We start from the raw sequence: 23,157 nt of genomic DNA on the forward strand, positions 1-23,157 counted from the left end.
GTATCTTAGATTTGCAGTGGAGATGAATCAGCACCAGGACATTCACTCTTCACACTGAGTTTTTGATGAGGAGACAGGAAGGGATTAAAATCCAAACCTGAACTAAAATTTGGCAAGTTATCTCAGTAAAAACCTTAAGGAAGGCCAGCCCCAGTTTCTAGAGAGTTCGTTCTTGACTGACTGTGGAGATACAAAGAACAGCCAGCCTCCAGACGAGTCGTTAGCCTGACCCAGTAGGAACCTACGATTCAATTCCTTGTGGTCTCTTGCAGGAGTTTACCTGCAGGAATAAACATCTGTGTTGCCTATGAGACCTGTGAGTCCTTGAGTTGTCATTGGCACCTTGGCCTGTGTCATTCAGAACTGCAGCATGGCTCCAGCTTTTAGTGACCTTCAGCATCCAGTCACATCTCCCAGAACCTCATGCCCAGGGTTGCATCTTTGGATGGGCAGTGACTCTGCTGAGAGGTCTTGGACTTCTGTACCAAATGGAGCTTCTGGTGTTGTGATTTCAAGAATGTAACCCGCTGCTTTAGCTAATTCACTCCTGTTGTACCTGAGATACAAGTATGCATTAGAGGACCATGACCCTTTTAAGTAGTTGTGTGACTTAGGAACTTGTTTCACACATTCAGATCAGTTCATGGTGCCTTGAGCTGAGTTTCTGAGTGCAGTTCAGAGTGGCAGATGAGCCACTTTACCCTGATCTGGGTCAAGGTGATCTGTATCAGTCCACTGCTGATGGGAGATGTGTTGCCTGCTTCCTAAATCTGGCCCGAGTGTTTCTTTTTCACAGAAGTAACACCAAAGTACCCTTGGACTGTACAGCAGCTGTCACTGAAATTTACTGGGATGTAGTTTCTGCAATACTTATCTACAATTCCTGACATGTGCCACAGTCCAATTCTGTGGCTGTGTCATGCTGGTATGTTTGACTTATGTCATTGTGGGCATTGAATAAAAGTGTCACCTGTCAATGAAATATCTTCACCTGTGGAATCTGGTACAGTGAATTTTTGATGGCAACACTACACCTCAGATTGTGAGTAGGGATAAAGAAGAATCCCACATCCAATTGACCATGGCAAATCCAATTCAAACTGCAAAGGGATATTTTTCCTCCTATTAGGCAGAATGTGATTAATTTCCCATGTGGAAAATTGTTCAAGACAGACGTGCTTGTAAATTATGGCTTAAGAGATCCTATTACTTCAAGATCCATCAAAACCTACTGTGCCTCCCAAAATAGCAATAAGAAGATAATTATATTAACAGCCTTTCTTGTTATTTGATGTATGACTGACATAGGCTGTAAGCTTATTTTCTGCCAGGTTGGAGCCTTCATTTAAGGATGGATGCTTTGACATTAGTGGACATTAACAACAACCGTTGGTTTCTGACATTTGAAATAAAAATGTTACAGGAAAGTTTTAAAATAGGGAATTTAAAGCTAATAGGTGTCAATAGCCCACAGTTTAAAACAAAGCATTGTCTGGGGATGAAGACTTAAAAACTTCCTATCTGAAAAGAAACATGGCTTTACCAGGGATTCTTGAATGATCTGGTCTAGAATCTGTGCTGTTCAGCCAATAATCTTCAAAAGAGGGTGTTAGCGATATAACTAATTTGGCTTATCATGAAATTTACTTAGGAAACTGATATTTGGAGCTGACTGAAAAAAGTTGTGGGAGGGTCTCATGATATACATGGTAAAAAGACAGTTTGGTGGTGGCAAGCACAAAGCAGTGCTGTGAACCATTGCAATCTAGGAAGGAGATTTCGGTAGTTCTGAAGGTGTTTCCATGAAAACTGCAGCTCAACAGTCAGCAGCACTCAGAAAGCCAAAGGTGGTGTTAGAAAGAATTAGGCAAAGAATGGAGAACAAAATGCAGAGCTTCGGCTGTGGAAATCCATGATTTCCCCACATTGTGAATACTGTGTGCAGGTCTGGTGTTGCCTCTCAGAAAGTTTATATAATAAAGAAAGGTGCTGAGAAGGATGACAGAGGTGATTACAGAGGTGAATTGGCTTTTGTAGGACAGGAATAAATACACTAAGAGACTTCAGTTTGGAACAAGGTGATGGTTGGGATAGAGTAGAAGTTTGTGAAATCACGAAGAATTTGAGAGAGTGAGGAGGACATAATTATTTTTATTTCTCAGAATGTAAAAACCAGGTGTGGCCTGTGAAACCTGGAAAGCAAACTTAAAGTGAACAAAAGGAAGTGTGTAATCACATACTGTGTGATTAAATTATGAAATTCATTTCCAGAGGACTCTATAGGGACCACAAAATCTATGGGTTCAAAAATGTACTAGAGCAATTTCTGTAGGATGAAGCCAGTACTGGTTGCTAAAAGTTATTTTCTAATTCTCAAAATGTCTAACCCCTGTTGTGTAGGAATAGAGAGTGTGTGTCAGGAGAAGGATCCCATTACATGTCTCCCATTCTTGAATTTCTTGCCTGTCTTTTACTGGCCACTGTTGTACACAGGGAGCTGGATTACAGGGATCTTTGAACCAAACAAATGCAAGACTCTTACACTGCTGCAACAAAGTGAATTAAATCTTCTGTCCCTTTTTAGTGTGTAATAACCACCAGTGGAGCTGCATTCTTGAATTGCAGCAGCAAAACACATAGATAGTGATCCTCCATCTAGAAGTGGAGGAGATGGCATCTGTCCATTCTTGACCTGCTACTTGGAGACCTCAAGTCTGCAGGCTGGACCACCTCAGAGGGGTTATCCGAGGTGCCCAATAGTGTGACTTTGTATCTCTGTCCAGCCCTGGATAGCACTGCACACCAGGACACAAAGGCAGACAGCCTTTGGGGAGCTGCCATTCCTGTGTGGTGGCACAGGGAGAGAAAGACAGGTTTGTTTGTGGTGTGGATTTTGTTAGCAGTCAGTCCTGTTTGGCGGCTTGGTGTCTCTGTGGCTTCAAATGCAATTAATCAGGGCCTGAAAGGGTAATTACCAGCTCACATTCCTAATTCACATTTCTGTGCCTATTCATGTTAGTGTTTTTTCTTTAATTTAGCAATGAAGTTGGGGTTATTTTCATGTTTTTATGCTGCTGGCCCAGTGATCCTTATTAAAAATAAAAAATAACAAAACATTAGTTTCCAGTCCATCTTTTTTACTTCTTTCTGGGAAATGAAAAGCCCATATTAACCATGAAAGGGAAACAGCAGTGTGCATAGTCCTATGGTCCTGCTGTCACCTTGGCTGAAGATACTTTCCTTTCGTGGAGTGAATAATTACTTACAGCATTAATCCCTGAAAGAGGCTTTTTATTCTGCAGTGAGCAAAGCTGTCGACATCTGACACTGCTGTTTCCTTCTTTGATCCAACATAGGCACCTTGCTGAAGCCAGGAAAGAGTGGCCCTGGAAAGCTGGGAATGCTCAACATCCTGAGCTCCAGGGCAGCAGCTCTGTCCTCTGAGGTGCTCTTGCACCCTTAACACTGCATTTACTTGCACATGGACAAACTGAGAGGAATTTTTCAGGGAAATCGTCCTCCACCGTCTTCTGGCATCAGCAGGCATTGCTGGTGCCAAGTCGCACTTGAGCATAGTTTGGATTAAGTGGCCTGAGCTGGAAGCAGCTGACATGCTCACACATGGAGGAGTTGGGTGTGAAGGAGGCTGGTTATCTGATAAGTAATTATAAAATCATTTCCCTGTTCCTGCACATCAGCTGAGCTGTGATAACTGTTGGTGCGAGTGCTTTTAGTCATGGAGCTGAGGTGGAACAAACTGAGTGAGCTTTGCTCTCCCCAGGAAGCCAAGTGACTGGACACTGGCTCGTGTTGGTGCAGGCTACATGTGCCCACATGGATCATCATGTCCACTGCCTACCACAAGAGTGGGCTAGCCATGCATCCATCAGCTGGAAAGGGGCAGTAGGAGTGGCTTTGTGGTCAGGAGTTAAAGGGGAGGTACTGTTACGTGATGTGGTCACAGACCTGACCCAAAGGCTGTTTCATCAGGCAGTGTGTTCCGGTGGATTGGCCTTGGCTGGACACCAGGTGCCCATCAGGACACTGTATCACTTCCCTCCTCAGCAGGACAGGCAGGGGGAAAATAAGATGGGAAAAACCAACTTGTGGGTCAAGATAAAGGCAGTTTGATAAAGTGAAAACAAGGGTAACATGTGGAAGCAAAGCAATGCAAAAGATTTATTCTCTACTTCCCATCAGCAGGCAACTTCCTGGCTACTTCCCAGGAAGTAGGCCTTCATTACGTGTAATGATTTCTCTGGAAGACAAATGTCATAAATAATGAATGCCCCCCCCTTTTTCCTCCTTTCCATCATCTCTTATTACTGAGCAGATGTCATATGGTATGGAAAGCCCTTTGGCCAGTTTGGGTCAGCTATCCTGGCTATGTCCCCTTCCAAGATTTTCCCCATCCCAGCCTACTGGTGATGGTGGTGGGAATGTTAGAGAGGCAGCGCTGATGCTGCTTCAGGAGCAGCCAAAACACTGGGCTGTTATCAACACCTTTCTAGCTACAGATACAAAGCACAGCACCATGCTGTGCTGCTATGGGCTGCTGTGGGAAAAATCAACTCCATCTCAGCCAGACCCAATACCTGTGGGCACATCACAGTCCCAGCTGGGTTGTGGCACTGCAGGCTCAGAGGAGACAGGGCAAGGGGTGCAGGTCTGGCTTTGGAGTTGGCACAGATTGGTATGAAAGTGACTGCACAGGTCAGACCCCCAACATGTGCTGGAAATAAAGTGCCTGTATCTCCTGTAATACAGAAATTTGCCATCCCTACTTTAAAGCACACGTTCGTGAGCTTTTGAAATCAGCAGTAGCTTTGTCAGGGATCAGAGCAGGCAGAGAGGAAATCCCTACCAGAGATTGTCTTAAGAACACTCTGAAGTAGGACATACTGAAAAGATGTTTCTGGAACCAAAGGATGATGTCTGTGGTTTGAGACAGTCTCTTGGTCTTCAGATGAGCTTCTTCACTTGAGGACTAGTCAGTTTTGATCTGGTTGTTGTTCACTAGCTTCTTCTGTATCTGTTGTTATCTACTGAAAATTCAGCTTAAAACTAGTAGCAGTTTCACTTGGAGGACTCCAGGAAAACACTTACATTTAGGAAACAAGAACAGTGCTCTGTTTTGCAAAGCATGGGGGATTTAATTTCTGAATACAGCTTTATGAAATTCTTGCTGGTGAGTTAAGGCTCTGACAGGCACATCTAGTCATGTTTGCTGCTCTGTTGTTTGTTTGTTTTATTTCTGTGTTAATTGGTGCCTTTCAAATACCACAACTGCTCTGAGGCGTACTGCCCCTGCCACTCTGACTGCTGTATTTTCCCTCCTGTAAAGTGGGACATGTGTAACCTGGCAGCTGACTTAATCAAGGTCTTCCACTGGAGAGAGTTCTGCCTCATTTGTGGCAGAAATCAAGGATTTGTTTTTTATTTGAATAAATGTTTGAACAGAAAGAATTTCTGACCCTAGATACCAAGGTAGATGTATTTTTGTTGTGCATGCAATCAGCAGAGAGATCTAGGGACTGGCTTTATGGTTTTCATTAGGGTGTGCTTATTTTGTGACCTTGTGGAGCCACTTTTGCATCCCTACCCCTCTATTTCTACCTGTAATGTTCCTGTAAGAGTTTATGCCGTAGCACTGCGTTATTGCATGACCAACCTCATAGTAATAATAACTTTGATCTGCATGGTGTGAGTGCAAATATTATTTTATTCACAACTCCAGCTCTCAACCAGCTTAAGGGTGGAGTCTCCCAAGCAGTGTTATTGCCCGTCACACTAAGGGATGTGGCTAGGACCTTACTGTGCTATTCCAGTGTAGTTTGGCAGGGGTGTGGTGCACATACAATCTCCCTCCAGTGACTTTGCTGCAGGGTCTTCTACCCCAGTGGAAGTAGCTCAAAGGCTCCCTGTCGGCAAGGCTGGCACTGACCCAGTGTCTGTGAGGTAGTGTCTCAGGCTTAGTGTCACACCAACTCCTGCATGAATGACAGGTCTCATAAGAGCCTATAAGAGTGCAAATGTTTTAGCAGGCTCAGTTCCTTAAGGCTCCTGCTTTAAAAGATTGAGGTGGGACCATGTGGTCCTTACCTAAGTGTACATACCGACAAGTGTTTATAGAAGGACTTCTGTTCACTTTAACAGACCTCAGTGAGCCAGGTGGTACCTGATGTAGTTTTGGAAAGAGCAGAGGAAGAGTTTAGTTAGTGTAGCTACAGAAGTATGGTCTTGCCCTTTAGGAAGAGCATTTTTCATGGTTAAGATGGCACAAAGGCATTTAAGAGGCTCTTGCCTTTTCCCACTCTGAGAGTCAGGAGCTGAAGTAGCTCAGACATTACAAGCATTTTCACCAGAAAATATGTATTACCAACAGGAGCTGCTGGTTCCCAAACTTGTTGGACCAATGTACAGTGATCCACATCATTCCAACACTGGTCATGGAGTGAGAGTTACTCTGAAACATAGCTCTGCAGACTGTATGTGGATCACTAGTGATTTGAAGATCACAGGTTAGGAGCCACTAACTACCTAGGTGGAGGCAGGACAGTGACCTCAATTGATACAGGAGGAAAAACAAATGTTTCAGCAATGAGACTCAGTGGTTGATGTTCCTCTGGTCAATATGATATAGGGTCTAGATAGTTTGATCATTATTTAAGTCCTGGTATTTTCAGACATTAAATGACTTGGTCCCGGATATTTGGAGGTGGATCTTTTTGGAAGGTGTTCAACAAAACAAAACAGAGAGTGCAGTGGATGTGATTCTTCTCTTAGAGGAGAAGTGTGCATAGGCAAGGGGGACGTTTTGTATCTGCATAGGCTTTCCTGTTTTTCTGTGCCTTTTGCTCCCAGCACAGCAAAGATCAGGCAAAGAGAAGGACACTTCTGCATCCTCTGTGTGAGGAAGCCCTGCTGTTTCTTAAAGCAGTGTTTCCCAGATGTTTTGAAAACTTGACCCCCTTTTGGCTCCTTGTCTCTGTGACACTTGGAATTATCATCAGGTCAGTTCCTTCTGGTGAGGGTGTGCCAGTTGTCCGTGTTGCTGGCTTCAGGTATACCCTTCTCCCTCTGCCCTCAGACAAACCCACAGCTTTCTGCAATTAAGAGCACTTGGCTGTTTGCAAGCAGTAATTGCAAATGAGCTCACTTTCCACCTTGTAGAAGCTGAGGTGTGTAGTCTAAGGAGGCATCAATTACACTGCAGAAATTAAAGACCTGACGCATTGAATCAACACTCTCAACATTTTGCAACCACTTACAGACTGGGAAGTTTAGTTTTGAGGGGTCTGGTGCTCACACTGAGATCCTCTTGTGTGGGATAGATGCTTTACTTGGCCTACTCTGATGGTTGGTTTAATCAAGGTGATAGATCCCCTCAGTTTTGCTGGTGCTCACAGACCAATGCACAGGAAGCTGCCCCACAGTGAGAAAATTGAAAGAATAATTTTGTACAACTTTTGCCTGCCCTTTCCAGACCTAACTGCATAATTTGCCTACACCATGATTCCTGCCTTGCTTTGGGAGGTGGGAAATTTGCAGCTGGGGAAGCTGAAGACATTACACGAGCAGGGGGTTGTTTGGGTGATAGCAGCAGGACATAGAACATTATGAAGTAGTCTTGGCTTATGCAAAACACTGTACAAACAGTAACAGAGCTGTTTGCTTGAGTTTTGAACCCCATGGCCCCCATCTGTCACTCCTGAATTTCAGCATTGGTGCTCATGGCTTTTTTCCTTCCAGCTGTGCCTGATGCTTGAGTTCCCAAAGTGTGTACTAGCAAAGCTGTTCTAGAGCTGCTGCTGTTGGCCCTGGAGGATACTAGCCCCCCTTCCAGGCAGTGGAAAACAGACAGATTCAGAGGCAGGAGCTCTTTGCTGATAGGCAATCTAGCCTGACTGCTTGCCTGTCTCTGGTTTCCCTTAGTAATTACTCACATAAGGGCATATTCTGCTTATCGCTTCTAATGGAGGACGGTTCCTCTTTCCAGTGTTACTCTTTTTTAAAAACCATGTTATTTCCCATGCTTTATTGCTTCTCAGTGATTTTCTTTAACATTGCAGCTTATGCAAATTAAAAACAGGATCCAAGGGCACAAGGACACCCTCCCCTCCATTCCCCATGTCTCAGGGCAATATTGTTATTCCTTGTGTGGCTTTCTTGGCTGCCCCATCTGTCTCCATCACCTCTTGTCACCTTCCATAGTAATTTCTGCTGATTAGCAAAGGCCTTTATCAGCTGAGGCGCTTTGGCAAGCCAAGTTCAGCCAACAGTTCTGACTCTGTCACGAATTTCTACTTATTAAAAAAGTCCTTTCCCTTCCCAATAGTGGAAACACAATGAATCATTTCCCTCCCTTTTCTTTGTCATGAGCAAATGCCATCAGTGTTAGGACCCTGGCACTGACTTTCTGACTCCAGGAAGTCATGGATGAAACAATCCATGGAAACTGGAATCCCCCTATAAAAGTAAGACATTATCTTGTAAGGAACACACCTCCCTTCTGGCTGCTGTCAGATTGCCATCTGATTGACAATCGTATGAGAAAAATAACTTTTTTCTTCTATTCCGCAGTGCTGTGCTGTTGATTTGTCTGTTTTCATTGTAAGGTGGCAGTGCATGTTTAAATGCTCCATTTGGGAGATAGATTGTGTGGCAGGTGTGTGAGAGTTTCAGGCAGGACCTTGAAGAGGAGAGGCTGGATTCTCCTGCTAGGCCATCCTGTTGGGGACTTTTAGGTTTCTCTGCCTAGTGGCACTGGGTGCTGTCCTGCTTCCACACTGTGCTCTGCAGTGTCACCAAGCCCACCAGGAGCTGGGTTTCTTCCTTGCACAAACAACGTCCTTGACCATTACAAAGCATTAGGCTGTGGACCTTTCTAGTATGCTCAGCACAAACTAGTAGGCTAATGGGAGTGTTGGGATGCATTTTAGCTGGTTTGTTCTTGGACCTCATTTGTTAAAAATCTGTGTTACTCTAAGTATGAGGTCATGCAGGAACAAAATGATACTCAGAGGATGCCTTTAAGCTTGAAGAATCAGCAGCTGCCAGATAGACAGTCTCCTGCATAGCTTTATTATTCCCACTCTGTGCACCCACTGTGTATACAGGAGGAAACTTAGGTCTTGTGAGAGAAGAGGTGTGTGGTCGTGGAATTAAAGAATATATATATATATAAATATATAAATATATAAATATATAAATATATATATATATATATATATATATATATATATATATATATATATATACAGGGAGATGAAGGGATGACTTAAGATGTCCTCTACTCTGCTAAACATGATACTTTGCCTCTTATCCACATTAATTTCCTAGGAATAATATTTTCTTTAAAGAAAAAAGGATAAAAATAAATATTGTTATCCTGCATTAGCAGCAGGGCTGGAGCCCTGTGTCTTTCCCATGTCTTTCTTTCCAAGTGCTGCTGTCCTCGGAGGCCTTCCTAACATGTGCCAGACCTCCCTTGGCCCTGTCAAAGCCTGGCACACCGGTGAATGAAATATTTGCATGAGACAGCGCTGTCTCATGTAACATTTAAATTCCCATCTGAATCTGAGGCACAATTCCTGTTCACTTCCTAGCTAGGCTGCAGCATGGTTAAAAAGCCGCTCATCCTTCTGTAAAGTGGGGTTGTAGTGCTTGAGGAGGCTTAAAAGAGCTGCAGTAAAATTCAGGAAAGCGGAAGCAGCACTGTATGTACTTGCGTAGAATAGATCCCTTCCTTAGAGATGTGGCTTTTCCCAGAGGAAAAGCCAAGTGGCACATGAACCACTACTCCACCCTCACAAGGAAATTGCCTGGGCTGTTCTGCATTTACCACCACCCCAGGACTTCCCCACTTCATGTTTGTTCTGGGTGAAATGCTCCCTTCCACTGCCGTGCTCAGGGCTCCTCGCTGGCTCTGATGTGCCCCTGCTGCTCTGCTGTCTGCCTTCTCATTATTTCTTTAGGGTGATCCTACCTACCTTGTTAGGCTAAGTTTTCCATTGATGGGGTCTGCACTCACTTGGAGAACGTAAAGAGTATGTACAACGTGGGTCTCTCAGATTACCTTCCTTTTCCAGTCCTGATGGGACGTCCTTTGCTTTTGGGGGAAGACCAGGACAAATAGGGGAACTGGAGAAAGCAGTAGTAACAACTTCTGGATCTGCAGTTGTTCCTGCTGCTCGGTCATGATGGCTTTGGCTGATCTTCTGTCAGCACAGTCTGTCTTCCCAGACAGACAGTGGGGAAGTTGTCTCTCCTTAGATGTGCTTTAGTACCCCTGTCAGTGAGACTTCTTCACTTGAGGACCTCCAGAATTTGTGAGGGGGTCCCTCCTTGCTGCCCAACAGAACTGGATGTGCTTGTGGAATGTCTTTGTTTTTCTTCTTGCTTTTTAATTTGTTGACTGCTACTCCATGGTGCTCTGAAATACTCAGCCTCCTCCAGATCTCAGCTTTGAATGCCATACTGGACAAAGCAGCTACAGATCTTCTCCAGAGGCCTCATTGAGCCTTTTCCAGCTTCCAGTAGTAGAGGGAAGATCTTTCTTTTATTGGAGGGATAAAAATGGAAGCACCTTCTCGGCTTTGTTTTGTTCTAACACCACAGTTGTCCTGATATTTTCCATCTCCATTTAAGGACTGAATTAAGATTCATCATATCCTGTGGTCTTTTTTGTACTCTGTTTAATATAACATTCTTTATTATTACTTTTAAGAAAGCCGAATTGCATTTACAGGAGATTTTTAATGTGTTGAAGTCTTTGGTTCCTTAATGTTTTTGTATGGTCACCAGTTCAACTTTAGACTCATGGCTTGAACTGAAAACAGGAAAGCCAGAAAGTGAGAATGTTTCCAAAATGTCACTTTCTCTTTGCAGCGTATTTATAAAAGTTGCAAAAAAATACCAAGATCTCCCACACCAACATTTTTGGAGCACTGAGAAAGGAACTAGTCTTTTCTCTACAGCTATGCCTACATCCCTTCCCTCCAAAAAAGCAGCTTACTCTAGTTACACAGTACAAGTACACAGTGACCCTCGAGGCTATCAGAAACGTTTTAGAAGGGCAGGTAATTCTAAGAGTTTACTAGACAGAGAAGCAGAAAAGCAGGAATGTTTTGGTGTGTCCAGAGTGGATCAGTGCAGGGAGATGGGAGTGACACCTTCCTCCTCAAGCAGCTTTTCACTAAATTACTCAAGCCCAGATGAGCATCTCAGACACCAATTGAAGATTTCCCCTGTGCTCTCTGACCTCATGGCAGCACGTCCTACTGGGATGGCTCAACACCAGCTTAGTAATGAGATAACCACAGGGAACCCAGAGAGACAAATTTATGACACCAGGAAATGGCTTTACCTCACAGGACAAACTGTTTTGTTGCCAGAATTGGGGATGAAGATAAACCACTTTCTCCTGTCTGAAACAAAAGGCTTTAACACTTTCTAGATAAGCAGCTATGTAGAAAAAGGCAACCAAAAGGGGCAGTGTCTTGGAGGGTTTAGAGCCTCTGCTACTGGACTCTTAAAGGCTGTAATTTCATTAACCTTTCAGCTTGTGTAATCATGACAAAGTCAAAGCCACATATTCAGATTTTGGATCTGATTTAACTTCCTAGTCCATTTTCTTATCTCATGATCTATGGATGAGTATCTTATTTGCCTGTTGGCAGAAGAAGTTTGGAGCAGGGAGTGGTATATATGTCGTGGTTTTTTTACATGGACGTTTCATGGACTAAATAATGCTGGCAGATACTGTTTTCTTCCACCACAAGGAGAACATATAATTTATTCTTGTCTCATTACTTTAAAAGAAATACAGCACAAAAGGAAAAGGGAAGAAAACCACCAAAAAAGGATATGAAGATATAATCCTTTCTAGCCAGAAAAATACCAACTCTATGACATCCTTGTGTGTGGGGAAACTCAGCTCCTAGATTATTTTGATAAACTTTGTTACAATCAGTTTCACACAAACCCCAGTCGTTTATTTAATCTTAACTGCTTGCAGAAATGTCATCCAGTAAGGACATGGAGATTGTTATTTTTTTTTAGTTTCAAAAAAAGAGTTTGTTTATTTTTCTTCTATTATTTGGTTTCTCTCTGCAGATTTATAAGGGCTCTGTCACTAACAGCCTCGTATTTGCTTGTGAGCTGGGTGTGCGGTTTGCCTGCCTGCAAGGGCAGGAGCATCCACAGTGGGAGGCAGCTGGCTGGGAAGTAGATGGAGCCTACCCACCCCAGCAATGCTTCCTGCACAGCCAGCATGAGCATGCCAAAGTAACCCTGAAGTAGTAGCAAGTCATAACATAGTTTTGGTCCATTCCAGGATAGTGCCATCACTAAAAGGGAACCAAGTCCTTTTGTGTTATCTACAGGATGAAATCAGAAAAACTCCCTTTATCCCATTAGTCTCTTATGTAGAGACTTCCTTCTGGTGGCTCATACAAGCAGGGCTTTGGTGGCAGTCACCAAGGGTTCACAGAGCTGCTGTGCCTTTGGTAGTTCTTGGCCATGTGCTGCATTTCCTGTGCAAACTTAAGAGAGCAGCATCCAGTTTCAAGAAGTGCCATGGACGCTGCTGTAATTGCTGTCTACCCACACCCCTCTGCTGCCTGCCCTGCAATGCCTTTCTCTGCAGTTTGCTCTGAGAGCAAGAGTGGATTTGTTGCTCACACCTCCTTCAAGTGTGCCATCCTGTGTGACTTGTAGTGATGGGGGGCTGCACTCACACAGAGCTGCAGCTCTGTGAACCTCTCAAGCTCTGGAACTTCTCAGCTGGGAACATAATGGGGTTGCAGAGCTTGGCCACTGGCACTGCTGACAGCCATGGTTGGAGCCAGGAATGAAACCCTGTCTGCTGACCTTTCTGCTTGGTGCTGTTGTGCTATCTCACATGGCAGCTGATGCCCCTAACCTTCCCCTTTCATCTGTTCCTTCCTTAGGCAAGATTCTGTTCCGGAGGAGCCATGTCCGAGACGTAGCTGTGAAGAGGCTAAAGCCCATCGACGAGTACTGCAGGGTAAGAGCTCCAAGGAGTGCCGGGCAGCCCTGATGTGTGCGGGCTCAGTGCTGGGCTTTCCCTGATGGATACTGCTGACAGGCAGTGTGTTGAGTCTATCACAGGGAATATGGTCCTTCCCAAACACCACCAAGACTAACAGGGCAGGTGGAAAGAGGACGCTGTTTGCTCCCAGGGTCCTCGTAGCATTTTGCCATGCAAACTTTATGCACTGGGTTGGTGCCTCATTTCCTCAGTAAAGTCTCTAAGCCTCATCTGCCCTAAATGTGAATTTTATTTCTACATTAGCCACAATGACTCAGGAGCTGAGAGGCAGAGAAGCACAACTAAGATGATGTTTTTTTCTGTTTCCTGTCTGTCTGTCCTGCAGTGCCACATGAGGACAGTGCCGACTGGCACAGCACTGAGGGTGTACCAGTGTCTTCTAGGAGTGCTTTCCTGATGAGTGAAAGCCTGGAAATTTATTGCAGGACAGAAAAGCACAGCTCTGTTGAGAAGAATATTAAGTCACCTAATCTTTCCTTTCTAGCCTAGAGTTTATGATATGATGATAATTAATCCTCTGTCGGTAGATTAAAAGTTGTTTCTAAGCAAGGAGGATTCCCAGTTTTTGTAGAAGTATCGAGCATGTCAGCACATAATTTAAACCGGAGACTTCCTCTCTTATTTCCCATGATGTTTCTTTCCATTTTTAGAAACCCAGAGGAGCAGGTGGAGGGGGAAAAAATGCACTCCCAAGAACTTCTCCAGTCAGACATTTGCTCCTGCAAAATTGGAAGCAGATTGCCAAAGTGCCTGAGGCATGCTGGGGGCTGGTGGTGAAACCCATACCATCTGCACCCCCAGGGCAAGGAAGCTTAATTAAAGTCTTATCTCATAAGATCAGGCTTTTTTGTGTGACAATTAATGCACTGTCTTCCTGCTGGCAGCTGAATGGCTGTCTTTAAAATATGTAGGGTTTCACTGAGTCCCCAGCCGCCTCCTTCAGACAGGAACTGCTGGCGACAGGAGCGACGAGGGCTGGCTGATGTCAGGGTTCACCCAACAGATGCATGGTGGAGAAAGCAGTGACTTGTGCTGTGGGGGCAGCCAGTTCTCTGTGACCCCGTTGTCTGTGCTCCAGACAGACCTGACCTGACCTGGCCAGGCCTGCCGGCGCTCCACTGGTCATGGCCGAGAGATGTGTTGTGGCATCGGCTGCTGGCACATTTGTTGACACCAAGGTGCTGTGAATTTTGTTCTCATTTCCTTTTTTCTCTTCTGAAGAAGTCTGGCTCAGGTCACAGAAGCATAGAATCATAGAATGGTTTCACTTTGGTTCAGATCTGCTGCTGCTGCCCAGACACGGCTGGATGCTTCCCTGAAGCCAAGCTATTTACTTAATCTGTATATTAATAGGTGCTGATTTTGTGAACATAAACCCAACCAGGTTGGATTAGCCCAGTTTCCCCCAGCCCAGCATTTCCTTTTTCCAGCAGCAGTGACAGTGGTGCTCAGCACTGAGTATGACAAACCTGTAATGACTTCTCCAGAATATTATCCCAGCTTCCAGTGGTCTCTGGCTCATATGCTTCTTGTGCCTGATGTAGTGCCTTTTTATTTCATTTGTGTATTACTGGAGTTTGTATTTAATTTGCCTCGGTACTTCAAAGTAGAAGGCGCTTAAGTCTGGATGGCATTGCAGAGCAAGGCTTATAGTCACAGAAAAACTTGAGCAGGAATTGCATCTCATGTCTGTGTGAGAGCTTCAAGAGGGCTACATCCTCCATAGTGTCTTTCTGCATGGGGTGTCAGGCTTTTAAAGAAAGAAGGCCCTGACTAACTCTTCCATTCCCCAGGGATGTGTCTTGTTGGAGAGTGTATGACATTGGTTGTGACTGCAAGTCACCCACTGCAAGTGGGTGAGCCCTTCAGCCAGTGCTGGAAAGTAAAGGAATGCCAATTTTTTTTCCCCATCCCCTGCATTTCACTCTAAACCCATGCCTGGACATTACTTTGTGTCCAGTGTGGATGATAGACAAGTCTGTGCCCAGTCTTCAAAAACAGTGTAGAAGTAACTGTGATGTCCTGCCTGTCATCAGATCCACTTATGAGCTGATTTCTTTGCCTTTTGCTACATCTTCCTGCTAATTACAGAGAGTAAATGAACATGGTAGCTGGTCACACCATTGTCTGGCACAGGACAATGGCACAGTAGTTTTTAAATCCCACAGCACATAGTTGGCAATATGTGCTGTGTAAATAGAGGGACTAGAGAGTTGCAACTCATACCTCTCCCAACCTTTAGAAGTCTCACATTTTATCAGAACAAGTTTTTCTTTTGAACGTTTATGGTTTGTCCAATTAGTATTTCTCCAGAGAATATTGTCATATGTTATTGCTGTTCCAAACCTGACATAGGATATGAAAGTCCACAAGATTGAAAGTAATATGAAAATCAGACACTGAACATCAAAGGTACAAAGAGCTTGGGGAAACAGCTTGTAGAAGGAGAGATTTGTGGTACAGTAAAGTCAGTGGTAGTTCTGCTACTGACCTTCTGTGAGGACAGAGTTTCATCTCTGGGGCTTAGCAAAGACTCAAAATTCAGAAATGCTTTCTTGATACCTTCACTGAAGGACACTACTTAAAAAATTTCTGGGACCTTTGTAACCTTACTGTAACCTTTCTATCCTGATATGAAGTTACCTGGGAATGACTGAAAACTGTGAATTGGGAATAGAAAATTAGGTGATGAATCTGAACCAAAGTGGCCTTACTTTACCAGCCTAAACCAGACACAGGGTCTCTCTCCCTTCAGCTGTACTACAGAGACAACCTGAGTGACTTGCTTAGCTTCAGTGCTAGTTTCTGGAAAGCTGAAGTGAAATTTAAGGAATCCTCTCTTATTGTAAGAAGAGAAGATATTTTTTTCCTAATAAAGCAATATTGCTCACTACTGTTTCTTACTCTGTAGCAGGTACTGGCACATGTGCATGACTCAAGAGTGGGATCATGCCCACTTCTTGGGAAGTGTTACCCATTTTCTGCATTTCATCCCCTGTCCAGTAGACATTTTGACTCATTAGAGAATTGTACAGAAGTGTAGAGCAAGAGCATTATTTTGACAAGTTCAGTTCTGCTTCTGTAAGGGTTCAAAGCTTATGTCCCATGCTAGTCCTAAAGTGTGTAGGCTGACAATTTTGAAAAATTTAGAGAATTATGCTGGAATGATGTGGGTGAAGTTTATTGAATAAATCTGACATGGGATAATAAAATGAATAAAGGAAAAAATAGACCTCTGTCCACTGGAATCTGTGAGGAAGCAGAGGAGGGAAGCAGGTTCCAGATGCAAAGTTCATGGTAATTTTTTTGCAAGATGAAGGTCCTCCATCCATTTCACCTGTCCGGGAAAGACAAAGTACAAATGGACCCTGGTAAATGAAGGGTGCAAATATTTGACCATTTGTTGTTTTTGCAGACTGTCTCTGTCAGAGCCTGGTGATTTGCATGGCTGAGAAGCAGGTTTGACTCCTGCTGTGTGGATGTGTTTGTTGTTCCTGTGCTTCGGGCACAGGAGCAGGGACAGGCAGAGGCTGTCTGAGAGTTTGTGGGAATACTTGGGAAGCAAGAGGAGGTCTGCAGAATGTTCTGTGTCAGGGGCATGATCCTTCTGGCCCTCTGTAGAGCTCATACCTGGGTGACTCCTCATTGCATTGTACCAGCTTAGAGAAATTCCATCAGAGGTAACTAGGCCAGTGGTTTTGCTAAGGCTGCAAGAAACAGCAATGGAAACAGGAGGAGTGGGCTACACAAGGGAAGATTTCCAGAAGTTGTCTCGTCTGTAAACATGAAAGTGCAGGATCTGGGTGTCTTTACTGGTAACCTGAGTGAGTTACCAAACAAACTGTGTTTTCCCAGTAAATGTGTACTGCCCACTGGAATTGGTGTCTCTGGATGATTTCCCTTTAAACTGTAGGCTTGGAATTAGTTTAGTGTGATTTAAGGTCTTCTGGGCTCACTGGGCCTGATTTTCTTAATTTGTTTAAGAATTTTTGCCAATGTGAAAGAAAGAGCAACTTCATAGACCTCTCTTCCCAGTGGTATTTTATTTATGAACCTTTTGATCTCCCAAACACACCTCTGGTGAGTGTTTGTCCAGTATGTACAATCCTATGTTCAAGAAAGACCTCTCAGGTCAGTGGTTCACAAAAATATCAATCTCTCCTTACCCAACCCTCTGGGAAGATTTTGGTCAGCATTTGCTGACTTGTGTATTTTTGTTTGTCAATCCTAATTGAGGGAAGCATCTTTGTGCAGGGAAGATCTTAATATGTGAAGTCCCATTGTCACAAACATTTACCTGGATTTGTCACATGCCATCATGTTTTCCCAACTGGATGTGACTTTAAGTAGAAGCTTAGGGGCTTTTCTGTAGTGAGGCTTGAGTACCCAAATGGACACCACCTAAATAAAAATTAAATGAGCAAGTCACATCCACACCAGGAAGTACTGGTCATTCTTTTATTAATGTTCACTATCTGAGAGACCATACTTCAAAAACATAATTACTTCCCTCTTGGTCTCTCAGTCATGCCTTTCTGTCAAGGTTTAATTCTTGAACCTGTTGAGACAGGTACACAGACATTTCTCTCTCTGTCCCTTGTACAACTAAGCTAATGTTCATTGAAGATGGAGTGATAGTCCTGGTCAAGAATGAGAGTTTAAGTGAAATACCTTCAAACTTTATCTGTATTTTTTTTAATCTACATTTCAGAATCCTCACGCACTTAGACCTGCTGCAGTTATGAGGGTTAGTTATTTGCAACACCCCTCTCAGCACCTGGAGCAGGGCCTGGCTTTCCGTTGCCTTGTGGTCCTTGCATGCTAGAAGCCCTTACATGTTTCAGTTAGTTCCAAAACTCTGTACCCTCTTTCCTTCTTCCCTCAATTCTTTATTTTATCTCGCTTCTTCTCCAGTCTGAGTCACTACCATGCACTCTTCATCCACTTCTCTGCCTGACTGTCAGTGTTTGCCATCCACCCTCTATACTTCAGTGCGTTAATTCAAGCTTGGAGTTACTTGAGGCTCTCAACCAAACAGAAGATGTTTTCACATAGATGAAATAATTTATTTCTTTGTCCTGAGAACTTATCTATTTTAATTCCACCTTCCCCCTTACTGGACTCATGACCATTCCCAAACATCTGGCACTAGTGATTAATATTAATGAAAATGATAAACAATGGAGAACTTACATGAAAAGTCAGAGAGTCATAACCCTGCATTACTGTGAGCTGACTGTGTATTTGTGTGCAGATCTGGACATTAGGGATCTAAAAGATGTGCATCTGAAGTGCCTCAACAGGGTGTGTAGAGACAGTCAGTGATTCACTCCATGAAGAGCCAGACATCCATAGAAAGGTAGACAAAGGACCCCCTGAAGGTGCTTTCTCTAATGATTATACAAGTTGACAGACAAGTGCAACCAGTCTCCCATTTAAGATGCATGACCTTCAGTGGGGTGAACTCATTCTGTGCCTATATACACACACACCTACACATGTGCTGTTTATCTCTACATATACGTCCGTAGTCAGTTTTTTATAAATATATCCGCATAAATGCAACCCACAGCACTCAGTGCATTGTTACAAGCACCTGCAGGGTTTTATACCCATGTGCATGTGTTCCATGAAGCCTTTGAGCTGTAATACAGTCCCACAGAGCTGTTTCCAGTTCATGTAACCTTAAGCCATGAACCCCTGCCTGCTCTTGGTGCTCTGTTGGCTCCGAATGCCACGTGTGGCACCCAGCAGCCTTCCTGCCGGTGGGCTGGTGCTGTGTGAGCAGCCAGCCCTCCTCAGCTCCGAGGGCTGCCTGCTCATGCCCTGCCTGATGTTACAGCTTTTCAAGTCATGCACTCTGCGAGACTGTCCGTAACCTGTAATATAGAGAGACAGGCATCGTTACAGGCTGAAATAGCACAAAAAAGCACATAAAAGCTGTTCTAAGGAGCACGTGAGGGCTGAGCAGCGCACATCCGCCTTCGCACGCCGAACAAGGAAACACGCTGTTACTGATAATACTTGATGGTTGTGCAAGGCTGAATTCTGCTCGCTGGCACTTTTTATCTCTCACCTTTCCTGTGTAAGTTCCTTGCTGTTTCTGGATGCTTGCTGTTTGTAGCTGTGTGCATTTACCTCTGGTTTCCACATCCCCAGAAGAATGTCACTTCCCTGTCCTTTCTGTCCTTTTATCATCTCTTTTCCTCTTTGTCTTTACGCATCTCTCCTTCAGGCTGTTGCAGCTCTCTTATGCTGGAAATGCCAGAAACTTGTATTTTCCCCTTTCAGAGTAACAGTGGTGTCCCTCATCACCTAAATGCACTTTTTGTTTCCTTGCTGGAATCCCGTTGGCCTTGGCTTGTTCCTGGGTAGATGTTGTGTATTTGCTGAAGACACATTTGTTTCTCTAAAGAGCTTTGCTTCTCCCTGGTGCTATCCAAAATTAATAGATGGATTTTGACTGCTTTTATACTCTTTGTTTGCACTTTTTTACCCTTTCTTACCGCTTCTTAGGGTTTTGTTCCTTAAGAAAAACAAGTAAAAATTAATTGGCTGGACTATACACCTCAGCTTCCCAAAAAACATGCAATGGCAAGTTACTATGAGGTGGATTTCAGTCCATCTCCATGCACAGGGCTGGAAATTGCAGCACTTCGGGAGATGATTCAGAAGCAGGAGAGCCTGCCCTGCCCCAGGGTGGGAAGGTGGACGGCTGGATGTGGAAATGACTTTGATTTTTATCCATTCCCTGCAAAGGCCTGGAGTCATGGAGGTGCTTTTCAGTTATCCCCCTTCGTCTCAGCAGGACCACAGTGCTTCTGGAGATTTACAGGCAGCCAACCACTGATTCAGGGGGTTCAGATTTCCTAAAGCTTACCTTGATTTAGAAACAAAAATCTCCACAGCAGCTTGGTAGGATTTGTGTTCCTCCATCACTGAAAATCCACTCAGTCCTCCAATATTGATATCTGGAGCTTGGTTGTTGGAAAGGGTGAGCACCTGTGACCTGTAGGGAAATGGTGACTCTTTGAGAAGGCGTCTGATGTCCAAGACCCCCCGTGATGGGTATAACTCGGGTATTTGTGTTTCTCTAGTAATGATACGTATCATTTGCAGTGCTTGCTCTTGCCCCATTGACTGTGCAAGATCGAGCCCTTTGGGATTTCAAAACACACTGTAGATATTGAATATCTGAGCCTCCTAACCTTTCTGCAGATTAGGTAAGTGTTATTGCTCAGCATTGTAAGGGTGTAACTGAAGATATATCCCAGCTGAATTTGATGGAAAGAGGTTAAGTAACCTACCCTAACCAAGAAGGGCGTTAGTAATAGAGCCATTGCTAAATCTTAGCCCCATCCACTGATGGTTAGACAGTATTGCTTTGCCGTGTACATCTGTCTCCTGTTTGAGATGGAAATGAATAAAACATGCTTTAATGTTGTCTATGTCATTGTTAGCCCATGCTGCAGAGGCATTTCTCTTTCAAAATACTGTGATCATTATTCCTGGGCAGTTCCTGACTTTCCAGTGTTATTCCTGGTTTGCCAGCTGGATGCATGTGTTTACACAGAAGTAAGGGCAGAGAACTCTCACCTTTGCTGTGCTTTTAGGCAAGATTGAACAGACAGTGGTGAGGACCAGGGCATCCTTAGTTCTCATAAAAGTGCTTGAGTTTTCCTGCTGTTACATTTTATCCTGTGTTAGTGCAGCAGTCAGTGGTGCATGCCCCAGCATTTGGACCCACCAGCTTCTGTATCTGATGCTGCTTCCTCATTGCTAGGCATCTTCTTCTGCTCTATAGTGCAGTTCCATGTGACCAAGGGCCAGGACCTCATTCTTCACAGGCCTAGTGATACCAAATGGATTTTCCTAGTATTTTTATATCATCCCTCCACCAGGGAAAAGAGGGAGGACACACTTGACTTTGAATTTCTGACCACCTCAAAAAAAAGACACCATCATTTAATACTGGAGACCTGCAGTTTCCAAGCAGTATTTTTTCAGCTCTTTTCCTTCACATCCCCAAGCAAAAGTGGACTTGGAAACAAATCTGGCCACTTCTAAAGCCTGGTTAAAAACAGCTGTGAGGGTAACCAACTGCCCTGTCCTGCCTTTGTGCTTTGGCTGGGCCTTCTGGTGTGTCTGACCAAGATCAGTCAGATGTCTCATGGTTAGTATAACCTGTTTGCCCTAATGCATCTTCATTTAGCTCTGGTGCAGTTTTTCATCCATCTTTCAAGATTGTTTGTCCTATTTTCAACTAGCAGAAGAGCCAGACAATCTCATTTTGTCAAACAGGTTTACAGCAACTCTAAGAAGCTTGGTCTATATTTAACCTGTGGCCTATTTTCAGCATAACACAGGAGGAGGTGAAGTCCAGCCTCTTTTCTGCTCCTGCTTGACATTTCTGGAGGCAATCACAGAGTCCCCCCTGTGTGGGCTGGAGACAGCTCTTTGGCCTCTTTTAGTACCACCAAGCTATACATTCTGAACACCAAATTCATAGCACATTTCTGCCTTGTGTGCTTGTCTTGTTGAAGTTTCACTTTGACACAGTGTGGTTGACTGTACATAACTGTTGCTGAATGTGACAAGCACTGTGTACCTGTGCCGTGGCAAGTGCCTGGACATTGTTAGCCAGGACGTGCTGTGAAACCTTCATGCAGAAACAGCCTCTCTGTGATTTGGGTTTTTTTTTGGTTGGCGTTTTTTTCCAGACGCTTAATCAAACTTCCTTTCCTGTTAATTTAGGAGCAGTGTGTTGTTTGGTTTGGTTATGGGATTTTTTTTTTTTAGAAAACTCTGCTTTTTCTGTTGACAGTGCTTAATGGAAAGCTTTATGAAGCACATTAACCTTTTGTATTAGTGGGTGTTGATTTTCACTGCTTGAATTTGTGGGCCTGTAAACCCACTGATTGAGGTGCTGTCCAAGCCCATATCACAGAGACTGTCCCAGCCACAGAACACTTATCTACTCAGTGTTATGGTTTTGCACATGTAGACCAAATTCTGCTCTTGTACACATGGCAGAAAAATTACATTGGCTGGTTCTAAGAACCATTGCTTGTCTGAATTCATTGCATCCTACTTGACATTTGCAGTGAAGACATTCTGTTTCCTTTCCTCTCAGGTAAGTAGCCAGGTGTGATGTTTTCTGTTAGTATTCCTTTCCCCCTACCAGGGCTGTTTTACCTCCTCTTGCTTGGTAGCTTGTATGTTTGAGGCCATGTTTTGAACTTGACTTGTCTAAGTGCTTCTCCCTCCCTGTTTTGTTTTACAGGCACTGGTTCGGCTTCCTCCTCATATTTCCCAGTGCGATGAAGTCTTCAGGTTTTTTGAGGCTCGCCCGGAAGACCTTAACCCTCCAAAAGAGTAAGTGCTGTGATGGATTTCCAGTGCTGCCCAGTACATTTTGATTAGCTGGAAGGAAAAAGTCATTTGTTTTTATTACTGGTGTAGGTGTGGGAACTGATTTTGTAGCTTTCGAGTACTACCTAGAGAATGCCCAGCAGTCACGCACAATGTTGGGTGTGTGGAGGACAAGGGAGTCAAGCAACCCTCAGACACAATTTTCACCCATCCTCCACCCACCTTCACATTGTTTCTTGCTGATGATTCTAATGAGGGAACCTCCCCTGGCTTGTGGGTTTTACCTGATAGTTATCACCAAAAAGTCATTTAGTTCCCAAAAGCATTGGCTGAATATCAGGGGGAAATCCTGCCAGTAAGCACTTGGCTAATAATTACCATCTGCTTCTTTAAATGTACTCCTGCCCAGAGATACTTAGTTATTTGAAGGGAGGAAGACTGTGGTCCAGATCCAGAATTGTCTCTAGAGAGTCTATTCTTTCTAAGCAGGAAGCCAAAAAAAGGCAGAGAAAAGAGTTCCCATTAAACACGAAACAGAATTGCAGCCTTTCCCTTGCAGCAGACAGGCTGATTCATGCTGATGCAGTTAGGGTTCAGAGGACTAATTTATCCAGGGAAAGCATTGGCAGAAGGGTATTTACAAGCAACAGTGCTGCCTTGCTTGGTATTTCCTTTTCTCCCTCATACCGAACAGGATGTTTTATTGTGGT

At 44.0% G+C, this 23,157-nt stretch overlaps 1 protein-coding gene across 1 annotated transcript in view; it reads left to right on the forward strand.

Annotated features, from left to right (window-relative positions):
* LOC108509798 (SH3 and PX domain-containing protein 2A-like) overlaps positions 1 to 22,473 on the forward strand; it is a 113,922-nt gene extending 91,449 nt beyond the window's left edge. Inside the window, exons 4-5 of the mRNA XM_017839381.1 lie at positions 12,954 to 13,030; positions 22,359 to 22,473. Of these exons, the coding sequence (XP_017694870.1) occupies positions 12,954 to 13,030; positions 22,359 to 22,454 (173 nt within the window). The 3' untranslated portion in view covers positions 22,455 to 22,473. The remainder of the gene's footprint in view (positions 1 to 12,953; positions 13,031 to 22,358) is intronic.
* Positions 22,474 to 23,157: the final 684 nt, after the last annotated feature.

The sequence above is a fragment of the Lepidothrix coronata genome, unplaced genomic scaffold (genome assembly GCF_001604755.1).
Source record: "Lepidothrix coronata isolate B3197 unplaced genomic scaffold, Lepidothrix_coronata-1.0 Scaffold8, whole genome shotgun sequence".
Taxonomy (NCBI): Eukaryota; Metazoa; Chordata; class Aves; order Passeriformes; family Pipridae; genus Lepidothrix; species Lepidothrix coronata.